The 12,911-nt window shown below is 47.7% G+C and overlaps 1 protein-coding gene across 1 annotated transcript in view; it reads left to right on the top strand.

Moving 5' to 3' along the window:
• Window positions 1-10,091, top strand: part of LOC147092098 (AMP deaminase 3-like) — a 997,179-nt gene extending 987,088 nt beyond the window's left edge. Inside the window, exon 6 of the mRNA XM_085975554.1 lies at window positions 10,011-10,091. Within this exon, the coding sequence (XP_085831680.1) occupies window positions 10,011-10,091 (81 nt within the window). The remainder of the gene's footprint in view (window positions 1-10,010) is intronic.
• The last annotated feature ends 2,820 nt before the right edge of the window (window positions 10,092-12,911 follow it).

Here is a 12,911-nt window from a genome sequence, read left to right as displayed (position 1 = left end):
CAGGTTCACCACTCTCTGGGTGAAGAAATTCCTCCTCATTTCAGTCCTAAATGGTTTACCTCTTATCCTTAGACTATGACCCCTGGTTCTGGACTCCCCGGCGATCAGAAACATCCTTCCTGCATCTAGTCTGTCCAGACCTGACAGAATTTTATAGGTTTCGATGAGATCCCCTCTCAATCTTCTAAACTCCAGCGAGTATAAGCCCAATCGACACAATCTCTCCTCGTACGTCATTCCTGCCATCCCAGGTATCAGCCTGGTGAATCTTCGCTGCACTCCCTCCATGGCAAGAACGTCCTTCCTCAGGTAAGGTGACCAAAACGGCACACAATACTCAAGGTGCGGTCTCACCGAGGCCCTGTACAACTGCAGCAAGACATCCTTGTTCTGCCCTTGCAGCGCGTTCCTATGCAGAGCTAGACAGGTAGCTAACAACTTGATATCTTCCCATAAAAATCACAAGGCTTGACTTTTCTTGTAAAACTTTACTGAAAGATTCTTATTGTAAAACTGAAACACAACACAGAAATGGAAGCACACATTAGTATACAAGTACATAACTGATATGCATACACAAATTTAGGTACGCCTGAGCAACACAGTACATTTGGCATGTAAATTACCAAACACGTGGAAACACAGCTTACTGTGAATATACATTTAGCAAACTGGAAGGCATTCTCTTTAAATTAGCCCTGTACATAGTGCATCAAAATACAGCTACTAGTTAACCAGCTAGACAGAGAGTGAGCACTTCACGGCTAGCTGTGTAAGTTTGCTTACAGAGAAAAGTTACAAACTAAACATTTTCTGCAGAATATAGTGTACACTAATCATCTATAACATTCTCAAGTACTTACAGACAAATAATATCCAAGACTCAAGTGTGGCAACAATATAACTTCCCAGACCATGTGTGGCTGTAGGTCTGTGATGCAGAGTAGTTTACTTTACCGCACTTACTGTGCTTTACTGCACTTTACTGCGCTTTTACTGCAGTTGCTAGGTACCAAGTATCCACTAGGTGGCGGCACACAATGGGAATCAACCCAACTTACTCAAACCCCTGAATTAACTGGAAAACTAACATAAATTGCTAAAGAAAGACAGCACACTCCCCTCTTGGTACAATTCCATTGTACCACTACAGATACAAAATAAACCTAATGAAAACGTCCTTTGGCTGCAAACATACTCAGAATCCTTTCTCTAGATTTCTTCAGAAAGGAGGACTACGATCTCTGAGACTGGCCTCAGAAACACTTTGACAGTACCCTCCTTGACAATCTTCACCTCCACCTTGCGGACCCTCTTGTCCCTGCTTGGCAGAGTTTTGACAACCAGTCTCACTGGCCATTCATTTCTGTGTGCTTGGCTGTCTTTCAGCAAGACAACATCTCCCACTTTGACATTTGGATTGTCTTCTGTCCAATCCCTACGGCTCTGTAGGGTGGACAAATACTCTCCTTTCCATCTCTTCCAAAAAGTGTCGGCATGACACTGGACTTGCTTCCACTGCTTCCCGTGCTGCTCAGCCATGTCGAAGTTTGCAGAGGGGGCTGAAATAGCACTCATCTTTTGACTCAGGAGCATCGCTGGGGTGAGGACTGCAGGCATGTCTGGGTCGGTGGACACCGGCACCAGGGTTCTCCTGAGTGAGCAGAGGCGCTTCATAGCTTGTTCCCTGTTACTCGGAAGATGGCGTCTAGGAGAGTGAAATGGTAAGGGTGCCACCCAGCTGTGTCCATCGTCCTGGTAAACCTCCTCATCCATGATGGTTAGGAAAGCTTTGTCGTCCATGGATAGTGCTGGCTTGTCATCATCCTTGGACCTTTCAAACACTGAGCATCCAAGGCTGTCTGTGCTCACAGTGGGGCCTGCCTCTTCCTCACAGGCAGAGGAGGTTGGCCTATGATGCTGCATCATGTCATCGTAGTCTTCCTTTACCTGGATCCTGTTTGGGCATGGGCTGAGACAGGATGTGCGACCATTGTGCAACACGTTTGCTTTATAGATGTTGACATCCGCTGGTTTGTGGACTGTTCCCAGGCAAACTCCGCCCACGAGGACACATCCCAGGTCAAGCCACTGCGCATAAGGAGCATTATGGGGCCCGTTGATTTGCTCACACACCTTGTGCACCCTTAAGATGTCTCTTCCCAAGAGCAGGAGGATTGGAGCGTCTGGGTCCACAGCTGGAATCTTGTTGGCAACTGGCTGTAGGTGGGCTGATGGCGTGCGACCTCTGGGGAGGGAATTTCCGTCCTATCATCTGGCATCATGTCACACTCAATTAAGGTGGGGAGGGGAAGCTGTAGTTTCCCATCCATGGACTCAATCATGAAGTTGCCAACTCTCCTACCCATAGTCTCTGTTGTCCCTGAACAGGTTTTTAGCGTGTACGGAGCTGCGCTGGCCTTGACTTCAAAGAGATTGAAGAATTCTGTCTTCGCTAGAGACTTGTTACTTTACTCATCAAGCACTGCATACATCTTGATTGCCTTCTCCTTTCTCCCTGCAGGATATGCTTTAACCAAGCAGGTTTTGGAGCATGAGCGTGGGCTGCTTGCATTTCCACAAACCTCTGTACACTTGGAGGTGACTGAAGAAGATGCACTTTCGCTTTGCTCCCCGCTATCCTCTTTGTCAACCGCAGCACTCTCGGTGGTCGAAGGAGGAGGACCTGGATGCAGGGCTGCGATGTGTTTTTCACTGTTGCACTTGAAGCACTTGATTGTCGCCTTGCAGTCTTTTGCCATGTGCATAGTCGACCCACAACACCTGAAGCAGATGCGATTCTCTTTCAGGTATGATTTGCGCTCATCAATAGGCTTGTCTCTAAAGCTTCGACACTTTTTGAGTGGGTGGGGCTTCTTGTGTATTGGACACTGACGATCTGGGTCATCCACTTCATTCCCAGCAGAACTGAATTGGTTGACTGAGGGTTCGGCTGGAACATCTGTTTTGTGCATGCTCACAGAGGCTTTGTTGCTGTACTTTGTGGGTTTCTCTGTTCTCGAAGGAACGTAACTGCTGGAGGTGGAGAAAGTGAAACTTGGATCATTCCTCACCTTTGCCTGTTGTTGGACGAACCTGGAGAAGAGAGAGAAGGGGGGAAATGCCACTCCATTGTCCTCCTTGTACTTGAATCCCTTAGCTATCCATTTCTCTTGAAGGTTGTAGGGGAGCTTTTCCACTATTGGGTTTACCCCACGAGCTGTGTCCAAATACGAGAGGCCTGTCAGGTAACCTTCTCCCTTAGCACACTCCAGTTCGAGGAGAATGTCACCCAGTTCTCGGAGCTCGACATTATCTTTGTTGGTTAGCTTCAGAAAGTCCTCAATCTTCTTGAGCAGTGCGTGTTCAATGACGTCTGGTGTCCCATAACAGTCTTCGAGACGTTGCCAAACCAGGTTGAGGCCTGCTGTGAGATTGTGGACGTGCGCTGAGCGAATTCTCTTCGCCTGTTCTGACGACTCAGCTCCGAGCCACTTTGTCATCAAATCTCGTTCTTCTCTGGCTGACAGATTCAAGTCCTTGGTGGTACTCAGGAAGGACGCTTTCCATGACCAATAATTTTCAGGACGGTCATCAAATTCTAGAAGACCTGAACTTAATAAATCTCGGCGGATGAGGTACCTACCGAGGTCTTGTGCACCTTGTAGCTCGGGTGAGGACTGCTTGGCTGGATTGGCCGAGTGCTGTGGAGGTCTCTGCAGGTAAGTCTTACTTGTTTCTTCTCCTTTAAGCTCAGTGTCTCCAAAAACAGGCTGTTTGTTACTGTGGTGAGTAGTTGGTTGGTTCTGCGTCGAGATACCTGGATGTTTTCTTGAAGAACAATTTGGAGTGTTGTTGGACATACTCACTTGTACGTTGCACTGGACTGAGGGGCTGTTCTAGAACATATGCTTCATGGCTGTGCTCCCCGCCTTCATTCTCCTCACCTTCTTCATAAGCTGCAGCTTCAGCTTCAGCGGCAGCTCTCTGGCTTTGGAGAAGGTGGAGACTGGCGTCGAGGTCAGCTCTCTGCTTCATCGCACTAGTGTCGAGGTCAGCTCTCTGCTTCATCACACTAGTGTCGAGGTCAGCTCTCTGCTTCATCACACTAGCTTCGTTTTCAGCGAAGGACAATTGAGCCTGGGCAGCTTTTGCCTTGGCACGTGCTTTGCCGGCTGCAGAAGCTGTCGATGACGACGGTCTGCTGGACCGCCGAGATGATCTAGAGGATGCTTTAGAGGACTGTGACTTGGCATCATTTGCTCGGAGAGGCTCATGCTTCTCGATTGGCTGGTCGATGTCCTCTATGGTATATTGTCTTCCTGAGCATAGACTCCTGGTAGCTGAGTGGTATCTCCTTGTGCTTGAGCCTGCTGTGCTGTTGTCTTTTCACTGTTCTGCTCTTGCAGCGCGTTCCTATGCAGAGCTAGACAGGTAGCTAACAACTTGATATCTTCCCATAAAAATCACAAGGCTTGACTTTTCTTGTAAAACTTTACTGAAAGATTCTTATTGTGAAACTGAAATACAACACAGAAATGGAAGCACACATTAGTACACAAGCACATAACTGATATGCATACACAAATTTAGGTACGCCTGAGCAACACAGTACATTTGGCATGTAAATTACCAAACACGTGGAAACACAGCTTACTGTGAATATACATTTAGCAAACTGGAAGGCATTCTCTTTAAATTAGCCCTGTACATAGTGCATCAAAATACAGCTACTAGTTAACCAGCTAGACAGAGAGCGAGCACTTCACGGCTAGCTGTGTAAGTTTGCTTACAGAGAAAAGTTACAAACTAAACATTTTCTGCAAAATATAGTGTACACTAATCATCTATAACATTCTCAAGTACTTACAGACAAATAATATCCAAGACTCAAGCGTGGCAACAATATAACTTCCCAGACCATGTGTGGCTGTAGGTCTGTGATGTACAGTAGTTTACTTTACTGCACTTACTGTGCTTTACTGCACTTTACTGCGCTTTTACTGCAGTTGCTGGGTACCAAGTATCCACTAGGTGGCGGCACACAATGGGAATCGACCCAACTTACTCAAGCCCCTGAATTAACTGGAAAACTAACATAAATTGCTAAAGAAAGACAGCACAATCCTTGTTCTTGTATTCGAACCCTCTTGCTACGAAGGCCAACATACCATTTGCCTTCTTAACCGTTTGCTGCACCTGTATGCTTACCTTCAGTGACTGGTGCACGATAACACCCAGGTCTCTTTGCACTTCACCTTCTCCCAATCTATTGACATTCAAATAGTTATCTGCCTTCCTGTTTTTGCCACCAAAGTGGATAACCTCACATTTATCCATATTATAGTGCATTTGCCATGTTTCTGTCCAATCACTCAACCTGTCCAAATCGTACTGGAGTTTCACGACATCCTCCTCACAGCTTACCCTCCCACCCAGCTTTGTGTCATCTGCAAATTTGGAGATATTGCATCCAATTCCCTCGGCCAGATCATTAATATATATTGTGAACAGCTGGGGTCCTAGGACCGATCCTTGCGGTACCCCACTAGTCACTGCCTGCCACTTGGAAAATGACCCGTTACTGAGATAATGAGACTTGTAGGGCTGGTGTAGTTTACAGACATAGGGAGGGTTGAAGGGATTGGTGGAGGTTATAGTGATAGGGAGGATTGTGGAGGTTGGAGGAGGTTACCAAGATAGGTACGATAGTGCTGGAAGAGATTACAGTGATCTCAGACGGCTGTAGGGCTGGAGGAGGTTACAGAGATCTCGGAGGGTTGTAGGGCTGTAGGTGAATGCTGACATCTCGGAGGGTTGTAGGGCTGTAGGTGGTTAAAGAGATGGAGAGTGGTGTACAGCTGTTGTATTGATTCGCTCCAAATCCCATTCCCTTAATTCACTGGGATACGACTCCATTCCTTTAATTCACTGAAATTGGACCCCAATCTTTTAAATCTCTTGGATCTCATCATTCCTTTAATTCTTTGGGATCCGTTTCCATTCTTTTATTTACTGAGCTCTGATCACTTACCTTCATTTCACTGTAATTTGATCCAATTACAAATATTAGCTTTGATTCGATCCCATTCCATTAATTCTCTGGGATGTGATCACTTTCCTTTAATTCACTGGGATCCCACCATTCCTTTAATTCACTGGGAAACAATCCCATTACTTTAATTAATTGGGATTCGATGCCATTTCTTTAATTCACTGGGATCCGATCCCATTCCTTTAATTCACTGGGATCCGATCCCATTCCTTTAATTCACTGGGATCCGATACCATTCCACTAATTCACTGGGATCCGATACCATTCCGTTAATTCACTGGGATCTGATAGCATTCCATTAATTCACTGAGATCTGATAACATTCTGTTAATTCACTGGGGTATTATCACAATCCTTTAAATCACAGGAATTCAAACACATTCCTTTAACTCACTGGGATATTATCCCATTCCTTTAATTCACTGGGATCCGATTCCATTCCGTTAATTCACCAGGATCTGACGCCATTCCTTCAATTCATTGCAATTTCATCCCATTCCTTTAATTCACTGGGATCGCACCCAATACCATTGTCACCCAACCCAGCCCTTCCCACTCTCCCCCACCCAGCCCATCCCACTCTCCCCCACCCAACACCTCCCACTCTCCCCCACCTAGCCCCTCCCACTCTCCACCCAACCAGCCCCTCCCACTCTCCCCCACCCAGCCCCTCCCACTCTCACCCCACCCAGCCCCTCCCACACCCCCCTGACCCAGCCCCTCCCACTCTCCCCCACCCAGCCCCTCCCACTCTCCCCCCACCCAGCCCCTCCCACCCAGCCCCTCCCACTCTCCCCCCACCCAGCCACATCCACTCTCTCCCCACCCAGCCCCTCCCACCCTACCCCACCCAGCCCCTCCCACTATCCCCCCACCCTGCCCCTCCCACTCCCCCCATCCAGCACCTCCCACTCCCCCCACCCAGCCCCTCCCACTCTCCTCCCACCCAGCCCCTCCCACTCTCCCCCCACCCAGCCCCTCCCACTCTCTCCCCACCCAGCCCCTCCCACTCCCACCCAACAAGCCCCTCCCACTCCCCCCACCCAGACCCTCCCACTCCCCCACACCCTGCCCCTCCCACTCCCACCCAGCCCCTCCCACTCCCACCCAGCCTCTCTCACTCTCCCCCCACCCAGCCACTCCCACTCTCCCCCACCCAGCCACTCCCACTCTCCCCCACCCAGCCCCTCCCACGCTCCATGCACCCAGCCCCTCCCACTCTCCACCCACCCAGCCCCTCCCACTCTCCACCCACCCCCTCCCACTCTCCACCCACCCAGCCACTCCCACTCTCCCCCACCCAGCCCCTCCCACTCTCCCCCCACCCAGCCCCTCCCACTCTCTCCCCACCCAGCCCCTCCCACTCCCACCCAACAAGTCCCCCCCACTCCCCCACCCAGCCCCTCCCACTCCCCCCCACCCTGCCCCTCCCACTCCCACCCAGCCCCTCCCACTCTCCACCCACCCAGCCACTCCCACTCTCCCCCACCCAGCCACTCCCACTCTCCCCCACCCAGCCACTCCCACTCTCCCCCACCCAGCCCCTCCCACTCTCCACGCACCCAGCCCCTCCCACTCTCCACCCACCCAGCCCCTCCCACTCTCCGCCCACCCAGCCACTACCATTCTCCACCCACCCAGACCCTCCCACTCTCCACCCACCCAGCCACTCCCACTCTCCCCCACTCAGACCCTCCCACTCTCCACCCACCCAGCCACTACCACTCTCCACCCACCCAGCCCCTCTCACTCTCCACCCACCCAGCCCCTCTCACTCTCCACCCACCCAGCCCGTCCCACTCTCCCCCACCCAGCCCCTCTCACTCTCCACCCACCCAGCCCGTCCCACTCTCCCCCACCCAGCCCCTCTCACTCTCCACCCACCCAGCCCGTCCCACTCTCCCCCACCCAGCCCCTCCCACTCTCCCCCCACCCAGCCCCTCCCACTCTCCCCCACCCAGCCCCTCCCACTACAGTCCAACACCCAGCCCGCACATGCTCTGACCTGCATCATTTCAGTTTCCAGGATTTGAGCCTTATATCTGCACGGTCACTACAGTGGAGTTAAGGTTTCTCACTCTGATCCTTCACAGGGAATGACGTCACTGGAACTACAGGTCTAAACAAATCTTCTACAGCAACAACCTTACGATTGTCAGCTGGCTAGCGATATTTCCATTGTTCACGCTCCTTTCACAAAGTAAACCTGTTCTGATATTCTACCTGATCACATTCACTCCGAGATAGTTCAGCCAGTTAGGAACAGTCAGTGCCGCTCCCTTTCCTTCCCTTAAACTGGTTGTGCAGCCTCCGGCCACAAACTGCCCAGTTTACAAACCGATTGTGATGTCTGATCTCACTGTGATGCACAGTGTGAGGGTGAGGCAGGCTCTGTGATCTCACGGTTTGACCCGTCCAGTTAAAGGGCCCTCACCTTGATAAAACAGTATTGGGCAAAACCCTTGGGCTTCACTGGGGTTGCAATGACTTGATGCTCTAGAATACAATAAGAGGTGTCCATGTGGTTACGACCCAGAGAGCAGGGTGTGCGGGCGATGGGCTGTGATGGGATTGTTTGCCTCCTTCCAATGATGTTAAGTAGTTGTCTACATTTATAGACACAGGAGGAGGCCATTCAGCCACTTGAGCCCGTTCCACCATTCAATTAGATCATGGCTGATCTGTATCTTAACTCCATCCTTATGTCCATAACCTTTATAAACCACCCTAACACAAATCTATCACTCAAAGTTTTGAAATTTACAATTGAGCATGAGCCTCAACAGCTGTTTTGAGGGAGAGGGTTGCAAACTTCCACTACCCTTTGTGTGAAGAAGTGCTTCCTGGCATCACGCCTGAATGGCCTAGCTCTAAGTTTAAGTTTATGTCTCCTTGTTCTGGACTCCCTCACCAGATGAGATAGTTTCTCTATCTAATCTAACAACTCCTTTAATTATCTTAAAAACCTCCATTCGATCACACTCTATACCCTTTATATACCCGAGGGAATACAAGCCTAGTCCGTGTAATCTTTCCTCATAATTTAACGGTGCAGGCCGTTGTATCATTCTGCCAAATCTACACTGCACCCTCCTCCGAGATCAATATATCATTGCTGAGGTAAGGTGACGAGAATTGAACTCAATACTCCAGATAGGCAGTAACCAGAGACCCAGACAACTGTAAGGTAACTGCCAACACTTTGTATTACAGTCCCCTTGAGGTGAAGGCTAACACTTCATTTGCTTTTTAAATTAATTGTCACACCTGTGTACCATGCTCATTAGCACATAATACCATAAGAAATAGGAGCAGGAGTAGTCCATTTGACCCTTTGAGCCATTCAATAAGGTCATGGCTGATCTTCGACCTCATATCCACTTTCCTGCTGAGTATATACCTTGATTCCTTTAATATTCAAAAATCTATCAATCTCTGTCTTGAATATACTCAATGACTGAACCTCCACAGCCCTCTGGGGTAGAGAATTCCAAAGATTCGCCAACCTCTGAGAGAAGAAATTTCTCCTCATCTCTGTCCTAAATGGTCGACCCCCTATTCTGGGATTGTGACCGCTGGTTCTAGACTCCCCAGTCATTGGAAACATCCTCCCTACATAAAGCCTATCAAGGCCCATAAGTATTTTGTATGTTTCAATCAGATCACTTCTCATTCTTCTAATCTCTAGACAATATAGGCCCAGTCTACTCAATCTATCCTCATAAAACAATCCCCCCAGCCCAGGAACCAATCTAGTGAACCTGCGCTGCACTCCCTCTAAGGCAAGTATGTCTTTCATTCGGTAAGGAGGCCAAAACTGTGTTAATAGGGGGTGATTCTCTTTGTGTTAGGGGCTGAGAAATGGTTCCTTAGACTCCCTGCTATGGCGTTGTGTTACTGTGATCTTGCTGTAGTGTACCTGACTCCTCACTGGGTGATTCTCGTCTGTTCCCAGGTACGAAACATGCTGAAATACCACCTTCCATGGAAGAGGCTCCCGCTGAAGCTGAAAGAGGAAAATGCGGAGCAAGATTGACAGAAATAAGTGGACAAAATCGGAAGATCAGTGAGGGTCAGGGGTGGGGTGGGATGCGGTGGATTGGTGGCTGGGCTGCCGTGGGTTGGGGTAAGGGGTGAAGTGTGTGGGGTCGCCGAGTGTGGGGTATGGGTGGGGAGCAGTGGAGTGGGTGTGCGGTGGGAGGGGTGGACCGGGGAGTGGGTGCAGTGTCAAAATCCTTACTTACAAACAACAGAGAGCCAAGCCTGGGAGGCAATGTCATGCTGTGTGTAGTGATCAATAACATGTCATTCTGTGGTGGACACTAGGTGGAGCAGTAGAGCTGTATAGAGCTGTATGTATAAAACTACACTACCCAGCTATATATATATTAAGACTACATTACCCATGAGGCTAGGCTACCCAGAAGGCAACAGTCAAGATAACAGCCTGCACACAGGAGCACACATGGAAGCCTCTACAGATACTGTACCTAGAGAACGTGTACTGAATAAATAACTAGCTAGAAGCTAGCTGTGCTCATAATAAGAATGTCTAGTTATTAATGAACATAACATGGTACCAGGGTGGTGAAGATCTGCTGAAAATTGTGAAAAGCGACATGGAGAATTTGAAGCCACCAGAGCATTTGAATCTCACAGAAAAAATCGACTACAATTGGCAGACTTTTAAACAGCAATTCAAACTCTACATTGCATCCATCGGATTCGGTACGAAGCCAGATGCAAGGAAGATAGCATTGCTGCTTATGGTTGCAGGCCCACAGGCGATAGAGGTATTTAATACATTTGTATTTAATCCAGTGGAGAACAGAGAAAAATTAGAAGATGTGCTAAAAAAAAATTTGATGCACATTGCTCTCCCAAAAAGAATGAGACCTATGAAAGATACATCTTCTGTTCTCGGACACAGCAGCAAAATGAGACTTTTGTTAGCTTTATAACTGATCTGAAACTGAAAGCACAGACATGTAATTTCTCTGAGCTCAAAGCATCCATGATTCGTGACCAGATTGTGTTTGGTCTTCATGATAAAAATGTCAGGGAACGTCTGTTGAGAGAAACCGAACTAACATTGGAAAATGCTGTGACAATATGCAAAGCCAGCGAGCTAGCTCGAAATCACGTGAAGACTTTCAGTGAAATCAATAATGATGCGAATGTAATGAGTGATAATGCTGCTGTCGGTGCTGTGTCCTATAAGGGGAAGAAACATGCGCACAACAGAAATGAAAAGCAATCGGAGGATGACATTTTTAATTGTAAACGCTGTGGTTACAAACACCAGTTAAGACAATGCCCAGTGTTTGGAAAAATGTGCACAAAGTGTAATGGAAAGAATCACTTTGCCAAACAATGCTTTTCAAAAGTAAAAACAACGAAAGGGCAACGAGTTAATGTGATAGAGGACACTGATTTAAGTGAGACATTTTTTGTAGGAATGGTGTCATGTGACGATATCAAAAAAGATACAGAAAATGTGCAGCCCTCAGAAATAGACAATGCTGAACATAAAGTTAATGCAGTAAAAGAGGACAAATGGATGATCCCACTGCAGATAAATGGAGCATTAGTTACATTGAAACTGGACACTGGGGCAAAAGCAAACTTAATCAGTATGAGTGACATAAAAAAATATGAAAGAAAAGCCCAAAATACAGAAAAAGTCAGTACTACTGAAGAGCTATAATGGACCGAAAATAGATAGCTTAGGTGTATGCAGACTTAAAGTGACAGTCAAAGACAAAGTGCATCATCTCATGTTTTCTGTTGTGGCTGAAAGACTTGATTCGATACTAAGTGACAAAGCTTGTGAAGACTTAGAACTGGTCAAGAGAGTCTACCGTATAAACTGTGCCATAAGCAGACCAGATGACTCAGGTGGTGAAGCAGAGAGCCCATCAAGGATGAAAAGGCCAAAGGGTATCCAAGTCTTCAAAAAGCCTAGTTTCTCCAAGAAGAAAGAAAAAGACTTTAAGGTCAAAGAGAAGCCAAAGGAAGAAAAGCACAAAGAAGAAAAACACAAGGAGAAAAAGTCCAAAGATATAACCGCAGCAGATGTTGTTAAGCAGTGGAAAGAGAAAAACAAAAAGAAGAAGCCTGCACCAGAGCAGGAAGCAGTTCCGGTGGATACTCCTTCTTCCCTCAGGCCAATCTTTGGTGTTCCATTAGCCGAGGCTGCTGAGAGGACTATGCTGTATGATGGGATCCAGCTGCCAGCAGTTTTTCGAGAGTGCATTGACTACATTGAGAGTTATGGCATGAAGAGTGAAGGAAACACTGAAACCCTCTCCAAGCAAAGATCGCAGGGAGACCTCGATCTATACAAGAGCAGAACGATGACAATGCCGCAACTGCATCTTGTCATTCACCGCCAGAACAATCTCATGAAGACACGTCAGACTTACCCGTGTTGAGAAGATCCACACGTGAAGTAAAAGAGCCTGACAGACTTAATCTTTGAGTACAATGTAAAGCTTTGAAAATGTGTTGACTGTTTTGAAAATGTTTATGTTTATAGAGCACTAACAAAAGTGTTACTGATATTATCTTTATTGTTTTCTTGAAAGTTGATTGATATTGATTTTGTTAAACCTCCAAAGAAAGGGGGATGTAGTGATCAATAACATGTCATTCTGTGGTGGACACTAGGTGGATCAGTAGAGCTGTATAGAGCTGTATGTATAAAACTACACTACCCAGCTATATATATATTAAGACTACATTACCCATGAGGCTAGGCTACCCAGAAGGCAACAGTCAAGATAACAGCCTGCACACAGGAGCACACATGGAAGCCTCTACAGATACTGTACCTAGAGAACGTGTACTGAATAAA

The sequence above is a fragment of the Somniosus microcephalus genome, unplaced genomic scaffold, assembly GCF_052327205.1.
Source record: "Somniosus microcephalus isolate GS21.2 unplaced genomic scaffold, FLI_Smic_1.0 unresolved_chr2, whole genome shotgun sequence".
Classification (NCBI taxonomy): domain Eukaryota; kingdom Metazoa; phylum Chordata; class Chondrichthyes; order Squaliformes; family Somniosidae; genus Somniosus; species Somniosus microcephalus.
The sequence above is the reverse complement of the archived record's forward strand: the minus strand, read 5'-3'. Positions and strand labels throughout refer to the sequence as shown.